This window comes from Saccostrea cucullata, unplaced genomic scaffold (genome assembly GCF_032062105.1).
Source record: "Saccostrea cucullata isolate Sc308-1 unplaced genomic scaffold, CSIRO_AGI_Scuc_v1 ctg31, whole genome shotgun sequence".
NCBI classification, from domain to species: domain Eukaryota; kingdom Metazoa; phylum Mollusca; class Bivalvia; order Ostreida; family Ostreidae; genus Saccostrea; species Saccostrea cuccullata.
The window spans coordinates 1,367,814-1,386,519 of record NW_026918875.1 but is presented as its reverse complement, the minus strand read 5'-3'; the positions used below and the strand labels follow the sequence as shown (position 1 = coordinate 1,386,519).

The window sequence follows — 18,706 nt, the reverse complement described above, 5'->3', positions numbered from 1 at the left end:
TTGAACCATGAATATTCTTTATGCTTCGATGATTTGGTAATTTCAGAAACTATAAAATGATGTTTCGTGGTTAACATACGGCTTTGCTTCCTTGTCCACAATAAAATCTAGAAATTATTGTACTTTATGAAGATCGAGTTTTGTCCAAATGAAGATTTGACCGAAATATCTATTATAGGTCATTAAATACATGATCCTCAATCTTCTACATAAAAGGTTTACGTAATACAGATAAACTATTGCTAGTATATTTGAAGCGTAGATTTCTCGACTGAACACGTATGTATTTTACATAATGCAAGGCTGTAGAATCATTCTTAAAATATAAATGATATAATGAAAATTTCAAATATTTATCAATTCGTATATAAATCATCCGCATCACCGTGTGCAATAACTTCTCAGAATTTCAGTCTTTACAGATAAGTAACACAAACCTTTTTCAGAAATCAGCGATATTTCTCATAGATTTACATCAAAATTGGTAACCTGAATAATGTTTAACTAGGTATAGTGGAAGAATTTATAAGAATTTGTCATAAGGTTAAAAATTCATGCAAAATTTTGTATGGAATTGTATAGAAAGCAAAACAAAGTTTCAAATCTAAGCACCAAGGAAAACCTATGATTTCTTTATATTTCAGGGATTTATTATTTATGTCATTTGAAAAGAAAATCAGTAAAAACATATATATCAATCCATGCATCCATTTTGTACCCTTTATCTACATTGTATAAATTAGTGCACTATGAAAGGTTTTTGTAGGTGAATTTTACATCCACTCATAAAAGCTTTGAAAAGGTAATATTTTTAATTGGATTTTTAATGGCCCGTAATTCTTCCCTAATTCTTCACATTACCATGCATTCATTTTGTTATTATTAAAGACGATGAAGACAAATTTAATTTCTTAAAATCATTTATTTTTGATTTGGCGATTGTGGCCAAGACCTACATAATACAATATATACTTTATTAAGCGTTATAACATAACTCCTTATAATCTTTATCCTTATAAATCATAAATTTTACATCCTTATCCTTATAAAGTCCTGAAGATTTGAAAACTGACAACATCCAAGCTGGTACTGGATTAGCAGATACTCAGCAGAAGTTGTGAAAAAATACTTGAATCATGGAAGGCGTCTCGAAAAATCGTCGTGACTCTCCTTCACATGTCTTTATATGTAGATCGTGACGAATGGAACTTCTATCACAAGTATGACCGTCTAAACCAATGTCTCTCACATTTCACATGACACAGTTCAAGGTTGCCTGAAAATATTTAGAAAACTACGGCAGAAAAATGCACTGGCAAAACAAAATATTTACATTTCCAATAAATTTCCCCTATGATTCTTTACAAAATAAAATGCAGTATATTTTCTCATGAACTACATTAGGTATGTATTACGAATTAGCATGAATATCTCCATTGTTACGTCATAATACCACTCTTGACGTCAAAAAGTCAAAAAATATAGTGCAAACTGTTTTGTTTTAAAAATGACAGTTGAACGGCGTAAATTTATGGCAAGTTATAAGAAAAATAATGTAAATATAAGAAATGAATTTAATTTTTTGAAGATTCATGAGGTATATGAACTACAACGCTTCACGCCAGCATATTTATCATGAAGCGCTAACGCGCTTCATGAAATATGCCGGCGTGAAGCGTCGTAGTTCATAACCTCATGAATCTTCAAAAATTAAATTCATTTCTTAATTAATATGACAAATGCATGTAAATTATATATATATACTTAATGTTATAAATAAGGGGAATGGGAGGGTGGGATTTTTAAGCTAAGAGACAAATTACACCCACCTCTCAATCCAACTGTAACAAATATTGTGACGTCAAAGATTAACAGCAATAACGTCATCTATAGCAGGGCATTACGCGGGCGAAGCCCTCGGGGAATATGATTTTTCTTGGCTGAATAAGTCTTCATATTTCCCTCACTATCATGCAATAAATGTATATTACTGAAAGAAAAATTTCACTATCCAATTCAAAGAAATTGCATATTGTGTCAAACATGAACGCCCTACCATATATGCTATTCAAAAGTAATCGCCAGACTTAAGATTTTTAAAGATAAGATCAAACATGAAAGTCAAGGTCAAGGAGTTAACAATCATACCTTAACAAAAATACTATAGTTAACTATATATAGTATTCTATAGTTAAGTATAGTTATAGCTTTGGCACTATAAAAACTATGATAAACTATATATATAGTGATAACTTTGACACTCTGATTTACTATAGTGATAACTTTGACACTTGAATTGACTGTAGTGATAAAGTTTACACTTTGATTTACTACAGTGATAACTTTGATTTACCTTAGTGATCACTATGAACACTGATTTTCTATGGTTAAAACTTTGATTTACTATAGTGATAACTTTTAAATCTTTGATTTGTTTACTCTACTGATAACTATGACTCTATAGTGATAACTTCGAAAACTTTGATTTACTATAGTGATCACTTTCAAAACTTTGATTGATTTTCTATAGTTATCACTTTCACACTTTGATAAACTTAAGTTAACAATAATAAACTAGAGTTAACTATAGTATGTTTGTTAGGGTAGCATGCTCCGAAACTTCTTGTTGCAAGTAATGCACGTGTCAAATATGAAATCCCTATTTCTTCTCAATTTAGAGGTACAATGAAAAATAACATTTTTGAAAAGAAGGTCAAATATCAAGGTCAAAGAATAAAAATTATAGTATATCTTAAAAGCTCTTACCACAAGTAATATACATGTATAATATGAAAGCCCTATATTTTCTCTTTCAAAAGTTTTGACCAATTTAAAGAAATGTTAACATTTTTGAATTTTTGAAAATAGGTCAAACTTGAAGGTCAAGATCAGGGATTCACTGTTCAAGTTAAAGTTCATTTACAAAGTCATTATCATTAAGTAAAATACATATGTAATATAAAAACCTATCTCTTCTCATTCAAAACTTATGACTAAGGTCAGAAAATTTTGTGACAGACGGACCGACTGATAGACGGACGGACGAATGAGATATGATGCCCCCTCGCTTTCGCAAAAGCAATAAACATTTTTCCCATCAATTGTTATACAATTGTTTATGACCAGTATATTGACTATGGGTATCTCGTTTACATGGTCAATAGAGGGAGAGAGAGAGAGATCGGATGTATGGTTGTTGAAGTGAGGATGCTCACCAAACCGTGGTACTTGATTCTACTGGCATTTTATCTTGTTATTTTTCTTCTGACAACTACATTTTATCTTGAGATTTTAACTGAGTTACAAATGTCCGTATAAAAGCAATCATTTCAAAATGTTTTTTTTTTTTTAAAAAAACAGGAAGCATCAATCCTTCCATTGGCGACAAAACTTTAATTCTGCCATCATTTTACCCCAAAAGTGGGAAGGTATATAGTGATTAGAATGTCCGTCTGTCCGTCTGTTACACTTTTGGGTACCCATCTCTTGTTTACAACTCTTCTTATACCACTGATTGAAATTTAATACAACTTTCACAGAATCTTTTTTACATATTTGTCATTATAACCCCCTATTTCACTTTTTTATCGGACACATATTTAAGGTTTTCCATAGCAAAACAAGAGCCTATCATTCTTTATATGATTTTGAAGGATACCCATCACTTATCCACAATTCCTCCTATACCACAGAATAAAATTTAATACTTCACAAGTTCTTTTTTGCATAATGCCACTGTGACCTCTTATTTTACTTTCTGATCTGACGCTAATTTCGGATCTCTCAGCGCAAAACACGGACATTGCCATTATAATCATAGGAGGGTATTATTTAGTGAGCACAGAGCTCTCGGTACTTTTAGTATAGGATTATTATACCCCCGCTTGATAAGTGGGAGGGTAATGTGCCATTGTGACCTACTATTTAACTTATTGATCGGACACATTTCTAGTTTACCATTGCAAAACATGAATACTGTCATTCTTTCTATAAAGTCTTTAAGCACATCCATCTGTTATCCACAACTACTTTTTGACCACTCTTTAACCACTGAACAAAATCTATTGATACTTTCAAAGATTCTTTATTACATAATGCCATTGTGCAACCTTTATTTCCATTTTTGCTCTAACATTTATTTCGGGTCTCCTTGAGCAGCACATGGATTTTGCCACTATAATCAGACTCATTGCTCACTTACCTCTAGTATCTGTCAAAGATCATGATTTACATTGGGTTAAATATTAAAGCAAAATCCAGAACATATTGAAAGAATGGATTGACTTTAATAGAAATATGGGTGAATTTAAAAAAAATATAAAACACATATATTTGTCAACCCTCACTAGAAACATAGAAATGAAAATAGATTTATATGTCTAAGCATATTAAATAGCGTCTAAATACCTAGCTTCCAAATATCTAGTTGATATCTCAATTAACAAAAAAGTTATACATTTCCCAAAAATGATGCTAAAATCGTCAGGAGTGAAAATATTTTGACATTTTGAAAAATAAAAAAAAAATTATTTTAATATTTTTTAATACCTACTTGTAGATATGTCAGTTTCTAAAAGAGTTATAGATTTGTACGATATAAATCATTTATAATTTTATTGACTTATAAATTCTGTTACTGATAAGTATAAATGTAATTTTGAGGAAAACTACGCAGAAAAATCTACTGTAAATAACATGGTCGTTCTGTAGCCTGCTGCTGTGTTCATTTGTGAGATAAGCACAAACAATTAATGCGCAATGTTATGCTTTTAAGTACACTTATTGATGCGGAAGCTGTAGAATAAAATGAAAAATGTATGATGAATACACATTTGAATTGTCTGGTATTTAAACATGTTTTATCAGTAAAGTTAGTTTGTTTGCACTCAATCAGTTTAAATATTTTGAATGCAGTAATGATATAGATAGGATGGCAGTCTTGATCCATTGTGTTTTTAAAATTTATTCGACATTCCCTTTTCTATGTGTGATTTTATTCTTTACAGCAATCTATATTCTTTACAGCAATATATATTTCAGTAAAAGGTAGGAATTTATGTTGTAGTATTTTTAAATTTTCATTTAAGCAATTCCAGAAAATGCAAAATGAGGTAAATATAAGACAAAAATTTGGTTTAATATTATATCAGCCAAAATTAGTGGTAAAAAAATTGTAATTATAGAAATTGGTTTCTATGGGAAAAATATATTTGTGAAGGGGTGTTACAAACTATTATTTCTTAGTTACCTACGGAGGCGTATTAGTGCCATGCAATATTTTTTAAAGTTGGTAATTCCAACTTTAATTTTGGTAAATCCAACTTTAAAGTTGGAAATTCCAACTTTAATCTTGGAAATTCCAACTTTAAAGTTGGAAATTTCAACTTTAATCTGGGTAATTCCAACTTTTAAGTTGGAAATTCCAACTTTTAAATTGGAAATTCCAATTTCAATCTTGGAAATTCCAACTTTAATCTTGGTAATTGCAACTTTAATCTTGGAAAATTCCAAATTTAAAGTTGGTAATTGCAACTTTAATCTTGGCTTTCCAACTTTAAAGTTGGTAATAACAACTTTAATCTTGGCTTTTCCAACTTAATTTGAGATCCCCTTTTTTTATTTAGCCCCAACCCCCCCCCCTCCCGTTTTTTAAACCATTACCAACTTTATTTATGTAAATGTAATACACTGGAATAAACTGGTTATCAATAAATTTTTACAACCTCGATGAAGGGGGGGGGGGGGGTGCGGAAGAGAGGCTCTTTAAGAAGGGCGGACGGGCCCATAGGGAATTATGGTATAAAACTTGAATTAGGCTTCAAAAAGTTAATGTATACAAGTACATTGAAATAAATTGGTGAGCACTTTTTATCTGTGTCAGCTATTTTTACCCTGACCTGCTATGACCTTACATATAACTTCCAACTTTTAATTATAAATCCGTATTGTTCTTTTGCTCCTCTAATATAATTACGAGTTCGGTGTCAAATTTTTATTAATTACTGAAAATTTTCCCAAGATAAATGAAGTTATTGAAATGCATAGAATAAGTACCATCAGAGACTTTTTACTCTATCACAAAATAATGAATGAGTATGAAAACAATAATTTAATAATGTACTTTTTTAATCTTTGTAAAAGAAACATAAAAGAAATAGTTTACAATCATATTTAATAAAGATTGCATGTTCTAAATCTTGAATTTACTTCGTTGGAGTAAAAAAATAATATTACAACAATACAACAGCTGTCGTGTTGTATATTTTATATTTACATTTACTCCCAAACGGTTTAAACTTAACATGTCAGAGAGAATTTAAAAAGAAATTGCGATTGCAAAATTTTCCGGCCTTTCCGACTAGAGGAAAAAACAACCTCCAGTGTATTACGTAAACGCCAAGACAACCCAACCCTTTTTTTCACAAACTTTGAAATAAACGTTGGGAGACTTCTTACCTGTGGAGCATGGATTTTAACTTTATTGAATGTAAAGATATTACCTAGGAAAGACCCGAGGAGATTCGATTGAAAAAATCGCTATAATCAAGCCTGACCCGATTTAGATTAAATGATCCCGACTGGAAATACTTTACAAATTTCAATTTCACAATAAAAAAAAAGACTGTTTGGTTGCAATATATTTACAAACAATTTGAACTTATTAAGCACGTAGATTTCTCCTTGCTAACTGCGTCAGAATGACATACTTGGTGTTTTGAGTTCATTTTATCGGGTTAATTTCATTCGAGATTAGTGCAAACTTGAACCTTAGAATTTTTCTCAAATTTCGCAAATCAAATCAAGATAAAAAAGATTTTCCAACATTTGTTTTGTATATGTTATGGTGGCATATTTCTGCCCCTTGTGTGCAAGTTATTTTTCTATCAAATATGTCGACATGCAAGATAAATATGTTGACATGCAAGATAGTTATGTCAACATGCAACATAAATATGTTGACATGCAAGAAAAATGCAATCAAATAAATATTATGAAAAATCTCAAATATCGCCCACATGAGACATCCAACATGCCAGATGCTTTTTAGCGTGCAAGATAAATATGTTGACATGCAACTTATTTATGTCGACATGCAACTTATTTATGTCGACATGCAACTTATTTATGTTGACATGCAACTTATTTATGTTAACATGCAACTTATTTATGTTAACATGCAACTTAGTTATGTTGACATGCAAGATAAATATGTTGACGTGCAACTTATTTATGTCAACATGCGACATATTTATGTCAACATGCAACTTATAAGTTGCATGTCAACATATTTATCTCGCATGTCAACATAACCAAGTTGCATGTCGACATAAATAAGTTGCATGTTAACATATCTAAGTTGCATGTCGACATAAATAAGTTGCATGTCAACATAAATAAGTTGCATGTTAACATATCTAAGTTACATGTCAACATATTTATCTTGCATGTTAACATAAATAAGTAGCATTTAGTATGTTGGATGTCACATGTGGGCAATATTTGACATTTTTGAAGATTGTTTTATAATATTCATTTGATTGCAATTTTCTTGCATGTCAACATATTTATGTTGCATGTTGACATAACTATCTTGCATGTCAACATATCTATCTTGCATGTCGACATATTCAATAGAAAAATAACTTGCACACAAGGGGCAGAAATATGCCACCATAATATGTAAAAAAAAACCTTCATTTAATTTCTTCATTTATATAATAAAATTGGAAGGGAAATAATTCAACGCCTTTCAGAAACTATCGAACATGCTTAGATTTGCATGATACACTACTGTTGTACATGTATATTTTTTTTTGTCGGATGGCAGTAAAAACCAAAACAAGCGAGTTTATTTGTCTGTAGAGACGACTATAAAGGGTATTGCAGTGGATGAAATATACAGATTGGTTAAAAATATGTCTAGAATTAGGCAGTGTTAGGTATTTGATTGACCAATGCTGGAAAGTGGAGACATTCTCCCCAACCGTGCGCAGAAAATCTTGCGCCGTAAATTGCGATTTATTTTCATAAAAGGATCTATTCCGTCATGGTTAAAGACTTCAATATAAAAGCATAATGCTACAGTTTTGCAGATAATACAGAAACTGTTTAAATACATGTGCTAAGATGATGCCATAATTTATTATACTCTTCTTTAAGTAAGCTTTTGGGGAGTTGAATTTTGAACAAAAATCTATGTCCGACTTATAGGCGAGTCCTAGAAAATTTAAAATTTTTCTTAAAGAAGAAATTTTATGGTATTGTATAACTCATGATCATTTATAAAGGTTGGAACTTAATCTGATGCAGGAAATGAAGATCTAAAAAATAACACATTTATAATTAAAACACTAGTATTTAGAGAATGGATTGCACACACGAGTGCTCTGAAGTTGACATTAAGAAAATGCTTGAGTTTCTGATTGACAATATCTGTGTGTGTAGTTTTTTTTTGGAGACCAGGTCTTCCAAAATTTATTGGAATTCCCATTGGTACCAATTGCGCTCCTTTATTAGCAGACCTATTTTTGTATTCAAATGAAGCAAAATTTGTGCAAAATCTTATGCTTGAATAGAAGAAAACACTTGCTGTGGCCTTCAACTCGACATTTAGATATATCGACCACGTATTGTCAATTAACGATGGTAATTTCCATTCCTATGTCGATACGACATGTCCTGGTGAGCTTGAGATAGAAGAAACCACAGAGTCTGACACATCTGTTTCCTACTTGGATATTTTACTTGAGAGAAAGACGTTAATGGTAATCTAACAACCAAGCTCTATGGTAAACGTGATGACTTTAACTTTTCTATCGTCAACTTCCCTTACGTATGAGGTAATATACCTTCATCACCTGCATACGGAATTTACATTTCTCAGATGATTCCATATGCAAAAGCATGATCTACGTATGAACAATTTTTTAAATGAGGTAAATTATTGACAAACAGGTTGATGAAACAGGAATATTAACAGTCTCGTTTAAAGTCATCATTTCGTAAGTCCTATGGTCGATACAATGACCTTGTCAACAAATACAATTTATTATTGAGTCAAATGCTGACTGACGTTTTTCATACTAATTGTTAGTCCATTATTTATAACCGAAATGAATGACACGGATTTTTCCGTTATTTCCCGATCATGACAAGGAGCACACGGCGGATGTGACCTGTCAGCAGGGGAAGCTCACTCCTCCATTGCACCTGATCCCACCTCTGGAGTTTTGGAGGTCCGTGTTTGCTCTGCTCTTATTTTGTATTGCTTATGGACTTTGATCTTGAATACTGTTCATTATCTCCATATCATTCTTCTAATTTTTATATCATTAAAGGCTGCAACTGCAACGCGTAATGATACACTATTTTGTATCATTAGTCGTTCATTATGTCGATATTTGCCTGTTTCATTAAGCGTCAGTGTTGCTCTGCATATGTGACGCTTAATGATATAATTCTATCCTGAAGCGGCGATTTAGCATTAGCGGTTGAGAATGTCAGTTATTAATGCAATAATTTATTACATTAAGCGTTGCAATTGCAACGCTTAATGATATTTGTATCATTAAGCGGCGTTTTATCATTAGAGGTTGCTACAGTGCGTTAAGAGTATACATCAAAGTTTTTTGTTTTTTTTACCATGCAGGCAGCATACACGCTTTAAAAAAATATGACTATATAAAACAAAATTTCTGGGCTTAGATTGTAGATTGAAAGACTTTCTTTCAAAACATCTTACAGAACTTACTCGCATCTTACATCACAACAAGAGACTTTTTTCATAAAGATTTTGACTGTGTATCTGATCCTCGGATCCTACGTACTATTGCCCTTTTACTTTGTTTGTTTGCTTGGTTTTAATATTTTGTTTGTTTATGTCACCCAGTGTAAGAAATGTCTGAAAGAGAAAGAAAGCGGGGCTTAAGAAGTGGCAGCAAAAGACCTCATTTCCATTCGGAGAATACGAAAGAAAAGAACTCTGCCTCTGAGAAATCTAACATAAAAAGAATATGTAACAATTCTGACAAGAAAGATTTACAAATTCGCAAAAGTGAGACAATCATTCTTATATATCTCTTAAAGTTTTAATGCACATATCTTAAGAAATCTTAAAGATTATACATTGAAGCTATTTCCTTTAAACCAGTAAACATATACACATTCTTCATAGTCCTGAAATATCAATTCATATGCATGTTTTGTTTAGGAAAACAAGGACTCGGTCAGATAAAGACGGAATCAACATGGTATTGCTCGTGGACATTATTTCCTCACTTGATGTATTTATACAATTTAACATGCGACTTCGTCAAACGTTATAGAACTTACCTTGGAGATTGCAAGCCTCTGAACTGTCTCAGAAACCCACTAGAAGACTTCAACGTACAGATCGATATCAAAGAAGATGGCAGACTTCTAGAAAAAGAATGTTGTAAAAATGGTTTGTAATCAATTCGTGCGAATTGTAAATTAATAGTCTATCTTAATTGATATTGATTAGAGCGTATAATTTTTACATTTTTCACACAAGATCTACCTTACCAATGCATATTCCGTGAAAACCTAATTTACCACTAGTTAAGATGTAAAGAAAAATCTTGTAAAATAATTGGCACATTATATTTTTTATTGAGAACCCACTAAATGGAACTCCGGGGGAAATTCTTCTCTGTGTGGTAGTTATAAAGTGTGATTTCCCCTAGAGCCACCCCCCCCCCCCCCAAATATATTGTACTTATGGAAAGAGGGAGAGGGGCGACACATTGTTACAAGCGTTCCTTCTTCAAAATCATGACATTCGAAGAATAAAAATGAACGTTAAATAAAATTCTCATTTTTTCATCAATCGCCCAACTACTTTTTGAATGCATTAAAATCTCATTTTTTTTCATCTGGTTAAACTGGTTTCAGAGAAATATGTACAATGTAATCGATTGGACAAATTCTACTGTACCTATAGAAATTTTATTTAAAATGGATTGTTTCTTTCCAATTTGTATTGTACATTTTGAAGGTAATGAATGAATTATTTGTATTGTACTTCATTCATTACTTTCAAATAAAAGCAGAGTAAAAACAACATGCACGTGTTGGACATAGCAACATTTTCGTATATTTCTTTGTGAAATGCTGTATAAACATACAAGATATGATATTATATCGAAAATTTGAGAAAATATTAACTTCAAATCTGTGTCCAAGCACCTTTAAGAAAAAATAATTAGAAATGTAAATATAAAATAAGTACAAGTCTGACCTTTAGGGGGTAAACAAATTATCGAAAAATCAACGAAGGGACCCTGATATATATTTAGAATTTGTGATCAAACATGTTCCTCTGCAGTGAGAGAGGATATTGAGACAACGGGTCTTAAGATTTTTTTGAGTTGCTACAATTTCCGATGAGTTAATAATTTCAAATGAATAGCCAGCATATAAGTCGAAAAACTCACTCCTCTTCTACAATACTATTTCCGGGGGAAAACTGGCTATTAGGGGAATTATATTCTACAGCATCGGTAGGTAGTAAATGTAAATCTAACAGGTTCTTGATTTTCTTCAGGTTTTGAAGAAAATGTATGGCCAGAAGTTCTTAAATGCGTTGTAAAGGACGAGGCTTCTTTCCAAATAACTGACGAGGTTTGTTTCTTTCTAGGTACTGTAACAAAGCATTAAAATAGGAGAAAGAATTGCAATACTAGTAACCCATTATTTTGCATTGAAGGCTATACAAATGAATACAAAAGCTCGTCAGATATTACAAGATGCAATTAACGAAAACAGGAAGCCATTATTTGAAATCCAGAAATTTTTCTCTAATCCTGTTATGAAGAATATCCACGAAGCAATGACAGAAATACTGGAAAGGCCAATACATGGCTTTTTAAATAAAGTACGATCCGCAGTTTTGAAACTCGGTTCCCAATCCCTGCAAAATGAACTGGACATGTTGCTAAAGCTTAAGATTGTAAAGCCAACCGCACCCTCTGTTAAGTCCTGCATCGAATCTTATCCATCAAACGACAACAAAAATAGAATACCAGAAAATATAAAGGATTATCTTTGCAGGTACTTTGAATTTCTAATACTAGTATATAATTTTTTAATAATTTGACAAATAATACAAATTGTTAAATTCTTTATTTAGAAATGTTTTCTAATTTCTATTTTAATTTTATTATCCTTTTTTACTTCACTCTCATCCTTTGATATGTTAACATAATTTTGCAGAAAACGAGAAGTTGTAGGATTTGGCCTCTGGTGGAACGGAGATTTCATTGTGCTTGTAAACAAAAAGGAAAAATCTCGTCACCTTGAAACAAATCTTCTCCTAATTGGTGACAAGTTTTTCCAACACTGGTCTCTCAAAGTACATGAAAGTAATTTGAAATTTGAATTATTTTTACAACAAGGCGATAAGATTTATCCATCTTCGGCTGATGCTTCACTTTGCACTCCTGTTGTGGGTCCTTCTTCTCAAGGTACTGTTGGTGGCTTTGTTAAGGATAGTGGGTCCAACATTTATGCTCTAACTTGTTCCCATGTTTGCAATTTAGACAATAAACAAGCATTTGCACACTTATCAAAAAACTCTCCGATAGAAAAAATTGGAGAGTGTGTTTTTTCTGGAAACCTTGCAAGAAGTGGTGAATGTTGTGATATTTCTTTAGTACAGATAGACGGTCATCTTGAAAAGCACTGCAAACTATCTATGGGAAACAGATTTAGAGAAAATTGTTATGTTACGGTGGAAGAACTAAGTAAAATTGACAAAGATGACTTTGTACACAAAAAAGGAGCGACAACGTCGTTTACCACGGGGAAAATCTTATCCCGGGAGTTTCATTGTAACATAATTAATGGTGAATCAAAAATGTTTTTAGTTTCAGGAATGTCAGGCAAGTTCTCCGAACGAGGAGACAGTGGATCGATTGTATATGTGAATGAACAAAATTCACTGCTTGATACGATAAGAGTCATAGGTATTGTATCCGGAGGTGAAATTGAGCAGAGAGATTCAAATCCGCAGGTAGACTTTGAAAATACTACTTTCTGTTATGAGCTCTATAACGGCCTTGAAATAGCAAGGACAAACAATTTTGATGTTTCCTTTGAAAACCAAAAACAATCCAGCTAAATCAGGAACTTGGAACTAAATACAGTGTACATGTAAATTAATCCGAAGTATAATCAGAATTTTTAGCTAGATTTTAATTTTGGCCTTATTATTGAGAGATCGCTTAACTTGAATATCGCTCACCTTCCCTTACTTATGCAGCAATATACCTTCATCACCTGCATACGGAGTTTATATATCTCAATTGATTCGATACGCAAGAGCATGCTCTACGTATGAACAATTTCTAAAACGAGATGAATTATTTACAAACAAGTTGATGAAACAAGAATTTCAACAGTCTCGTTTACAGTCATCATTTCGTTAGTTCTTTGGTCGATACAAGGACCTTGTCAGCAAATACAATTTATCATTGAGTCAAATGGTGACTGACGTTTTTCATACCAATTTTTAGTCCACTCATACACTGAATTGACGTAGAATTTGCTCGTTATTTCACGATTATGACGAGGAGCACACGGCGGATGTGGCCGGTCGGCAGGGGATGCTCACTACTCCATGGAACTTGATCCCATCTCTGATATTTTATTGTCCATGTTTCCTCTGCTCCTGTTTTGTATTGTTTAGTGGACTTTTGACCTTGAATACTGTTCATTATCTTCATATGTTTCACAATGTATTCCATTTCGATTGTTTTAGCTATCTATATTGATATTATAGAATAGCTCAAATTTAATCTCGCTTATACTATTCACCTTTTTGTATTTTTGATAAATCGCTTTAAAAATGTTTTAAAATGTTTATAATCGACAAAAATAAAATTAAAGATGTTTCAAGGATTTAACGTATTTAATTGACAGAGAGTTAACAGGATCAGACAAAGGTTAAGAAATTAAGTTGTTTTATAACCTGCATTTCAAAAATTCAAATTTACCCAAAATATCAATTAAGAAGAAACATATGGAGATTATGAACAGTATTCAAGATCAAAAGTTAAAAAAAACAACAATACAATAGGATATAAAGTTGATGTCAGCGGTTGGAGAAACATAAATATTTTCTCCTCGTACCAAACTAATGTAATTACTGTAACAATTTTAGATTTGTTTATTTTTACCATGTGAATTCTAAAATGGGGCGAACCTACACTGTAGAGTTGACAATTATAATTGATTATGGGTAAAAGAAATTCTCAAAATCAAAACACCCTTACTTTCCAATATAACCATGAACATTTAAGTCTGCTTTCAAACAAACTTCTCAGAACTAAAGGTACAAATGTTGACGTTTGTATATTAGGGTCTGAGAAAGGAAAAAAAATATTTATATAGCAACAATCTTTATAAATCATATGTGTATTTCAATGTCTGATTTGTTTTTTTGAAAGCGATGCAAAAAATGAGAAATAAGTTAAAAAGTATCAACAATTCTATCGAGTAGAACCTTCGCAAGCCCTGTGTGAGTGTCGCCGAGTTCCCGTTTCTTCTTTATCCAGTGATTATAACAATCCTCTGAATTTAGGCAGAAAAATTACTTTTTCGATCTTAATTTCAGTTTCTTTTTCTTTTTGTTCAACTTTGTGAAAGTAGCAGGTCTACCGGGCTTCCCCCTCTTATCATATTGTCTCAGTCCAACTATTTATCTTTCCAGACATCGATAGCAAATTGAAAGCGGTTGGAAGGGGGAGGTGGGTAAAATACTATTTCAATACTCATATTATGTCTATCTTTGCAAAAAAGGGGAGCCCCCTTGGTTACGATGCCTATACTATAGCCACATATATGTATGTACATTAATGGTATGGCGTTGAAAACTTGCTTTTTTGTTTAATACCCCTCACTCCAACCTCTTTTAATTTACTACCGTTGTCTTGAAAGATAAAGAGTTGCTTCTTTGACTTCCTTTAAAAATATAAATGAATTATCACTAACCTTAAAAAAATTGGATGAAAACAAATTTACTTTTTTTCCCCATTTTCAAAAGGTGAGTTATTTCCCCTGAAAGGAACTCTTTTACTGTGTTTAATACGCATGCGCTATAAATAAAGTCACTTCCGCGGACGTTCTTGATGTAAACATGTTTATGGTTTATGGTTTAATACCTCTGTCATATGGAAAAATGTTATTGTGTTTGTGAATAAAAAGAAATCTTAACTGATTCGTATATTTTTTTAAATTACCAAGTCATAGTCTCTTTCTGGATTTGTATTAATCTGTATAGTAGTATAATAAGGCGCTGTGTGTGCCCCCCCCCCCCCTCTTCCAAAAAAAAAAAAACGAAACAAATTACTGATAAAATGCTGATACATATTCGAATAGGCCTATTAAAAAAACAAACAAACAAACAAAAGCTAATTTTCGGAAGTGGATGTTCTGCAGACGGATCATCATTATTTACAAAATGTGCAGAACAAATAAAAGAATTTTTAGTTATAAAGTTTTTACGAATTAATCTAGCCTGCTGCAGCCATATTTTCTTCTCTGCATCTCTAAGAATTTTTTGGAGACTGATGACATATCCATCTACAGTTTTACCCCTGAAATTGCTGCATATACAGCAGTAGTTCGTCTTCCGCGACCGATACCAAGAAACTGCTTTTTTGCTCGATTGTATGTCATAACATAGAACTTTTACTTACAAGAACACATTTGGTGACAATAAAAGGCCTATTTCATTTGAATTAACCGTGTTTCCAGAATTTTTTATTTGTAAAATAATTGATTCACTGTATAGTATTAAAACTTTGAATGGAATTCTAAATGAATAATTTAATCTCATGTGCTCATGTAACGAAGAAAGACTAATTAAAATAGCAATAGTCCATGTATTCATTTTTATAAATTATTCTTTTTTGCAAAGTGTGTAAAAAACAATATCAGAGAGAGAGAGGGGGGGAGGGAGAGAGAGAGACTCATGAAACCCCGTGTAACTGACATACATGTACATCTGTGAAAAAATATATGTACCGTAATTATATTGAATTCACAATTAATAATTCTAATAATTTTTAATTTCCACAACTTTGGTTCATATTCAACTGTCCAACCCATTTACACATTCGTTCTCTGTACCTGTACCCACGAAACCCTCGTGCGTCACCTCAGTGTCAATCAAATTCGCATGAAAGTTGATTTGAAACATTCTTATGGTCAGTTCTGAGTTCAAGTGTATAACACACTCAATTGACATTCAGCGAAATTCATCTTCCCGGTTTCACCACAACGCTTATTAAAAACTTACGTGTATTTTGTAAATTATCTTTTTTAAGACATAAATAAGATGTATCCCGTAGATTATGCATGTAAAAATTTAAGAAAAAATAACAGTAACGTACCATAAAATTGCAAATTTCTGATGAAGTTGTTTGCCAGCTAACAGGCAAGTAGGAACGGGGATGGGGGTGGTCAAGGGGCCTTGCCCCACCCCCACTTTTTTCCCGACATTACTTTTTCTATTGAAAATGTTCATTGAAAGACAGGTTGCCACCCCCTCCCCTCACACACACACAGTTTATACTACGGTAAAGTTATATAAGGGAAATGTAGTACTGTATACCAAGTAACTGGTACTAAAATAAGTAGCTTTTTCGACTATGGGCAAGGTTTTGTTTTGCTGGTCAACTTTTCTAGGTAAGAAAAAAAATATTTCTTTGGCTGCCCCCCCCCCCCCCCATTTAAAGACGATGCTACATGCCTAACTAATTCGTATAGCTTTCTAGAAAGGGGGGGGGGGTAACAGACCCTTTATAAAATCACTTATTATCTAAAAAAAATTGCAAACCGTTTCTTTCTTTTAAAATTTTTAAATGCAGCGTGTAAGTTGATCACTTTTTTGTTGGATTATTGTAATGCGTAGTCCGCGGAAGTTATGCTAGTGTAGAAGAGTTCCGATTTTGAGGGGAGATAACTCACTTTTGAAAATGGGGAATTAAAGTAACATTATTATTGCACTTTGAAAAAATAAAATTTCTTTTCAACAAAATTGCGTTAACAAATTTTAGGCTTGATGAATAATCGAACCTGGTTGGATAACGTATCGATGATGAGGTCACTTCAGGATCTGATATAGACTTTCTTAATATTTTAGGTTTACGTAATGTAATGTTGAAAGTTTTTTTTTCTTGTCTGTTATAAGTCGGTAGATGTAGGGTGTGACTATAAGTAAGGTACTATAATTTTTTTTAATACAATCAAAAGGACACCGGAGTCATTTGGGGTATCTTACAATTCAATTTGTTTATCAAAGATGTCAAACTATTTTAATATGACATTTGTTTGTTTTTTTTTTATTTTCTTTCATTCAGATAAAATTTTAAGTGTTTTTTTTCTTAAAAGTTCGGAAAATTAATGAGAACATATATTTTCAAAGTGGACTTTTTGTATTTTTATACAAGGTGATGCTAAATGTTTCTTATAAGGTTGCTTTATTAAAATCTATATATTATTTTTAAGTTTTTCTCTAATTGAATTTGTTTTGAAAATGTTGAAAATTGGAACATTCTAAATAATATTTTTGATATGGATTCATTGTACATTACATAGTGTGCAGCTTTGTTCGGTAGCGGGTATTGTCTTCATCTTTCATATAATTTCAAATTTATTAAACATTATACCGTAAATCTGGAAATTTTGCTGTAGGTAAATTTCTAGCAAATTTGCGAGTTCATTGCATTCGCAAATTTTTTTTTCTTAAAAATAAATTACCAATAAGAAAATGTAAACAAAGCAGTGGTAATTCCAGATTTACGGTAGTACATTTATGGTCGCATTTTACATCATTTCATAATATTGTTATCAAACTTTTTTAATATAGTTTTGTTGCAAATCTTTTGTATATGCTACGTAATGTGTTTGCATATTATTGGTTTTGTAAATTATAATATTATAATTATGTTTATAAAAATAGTAAGATGCGCTTATAACGAGGTGACATGGACGAACGATATGGCTTCATTATAAATGTAATTTGTTGCATCCACGTTCACAATATGTTTTTGATTTCATATGCATGGGGAGTGAAAATCCCTTCACTGTGAGCGTTAATCCATTATAAGCGTGTTTTATAGATTTGTTGGACTCGTCCTTTATTCATGAATGCATATTGTTTTAAAGTGCTTCTCTAAACGTTTATTTGAAAATTTTTGAGAAGTGGAACATTTCTCTTTAATACTTTCAAGAGGTTTTATGTCAAATGTTTCCAAGATTGCTTTTATTTTTCAATTTACTTTTTTAAAAGTTTTTTTTTCTGTTTGCTATGAAAATGTTGAAAACGGAAATGCTTTTTTTAACATTTAAATGTGAATTTCTATTTTTTATATTGCATTTTTAAAAAATCTGTTGCATCATTGGTCGGTGGCGGGTGTTGTCTCCATCTTTCAAGAAATAAATAAATAAGTAAAATAATTATATATAATATATAATATATATATATATATATATATATATATATATATATATATATATATATATATATATATATATATATGTATATATGAGGGTTTTCTAATAAAATTTTTTCGGTATTTGTCTTTTCCTTACTGAGAACATCGTGGCAACGAATCTGAAGTACAATTTGTGCGTAACTTACTAACAAGAAAAGAGAAACTTGAGCAAATTCAAAGAATTG

The 18,706-nt window shown here is 31.7% G+C and overlaps 1 protein-coding gene across 1 annotated transcript; it reads left to right on the top strand.

Annotated features, from left to right (window-relative positions):
* The first annotated feature begins 775 nt into the window (after positions 1-775).
* Positions 776-13,172, top strand: LOC134273281 (uncharacterized). The gene is made up of 6 exons (XM_062755475.1): positions 776-802; positions 9,890-10,054; positions 10,211-10,444; positions 11,567-11,643; positions 11,729-12,072; positions 12,235-13,172. The coding sequence occupies exons 2-6, from the start codon at positions 9,898-9,900 to the stop codon at positions 13,139-13,141; spliced, it is 1,719 nt and encodes a 572-aa protein (XP_062611459.1). The 5' UTR covers positions 776-802; positions 9,890-9,897; the 3' UTR covers positions 13,142-13,172.
* Positions 13,173-18,706: the final 5,534 nt, after the last annotated feature.

Excerpts from the sequence above, each read along its gene's own strand:
- LOC134273281 (XM_062755475.1), top strand. The coding sequence starts at position 9,898 with ATGTCTGAAAGAGAAAGAAAGCGGGGCTTAAGAAGTGGCAGCAAAAGA. Across the intron at positions 10,445-11,566 it reads AAAAGAATGTTGTAAAAATG|GTTTTGAAGAAAATGTATGG; the intron begins GTTTGTAATCAA and ends GATTTTCTTCAG. Across the intron at positions 11,644-11,728 it reads CTTTCCAAATAACTGACGAG|GCTATACAAATGAATACAAA; the intron begins GTTTGTTTCTTT and ends TTTGCATTGAAG.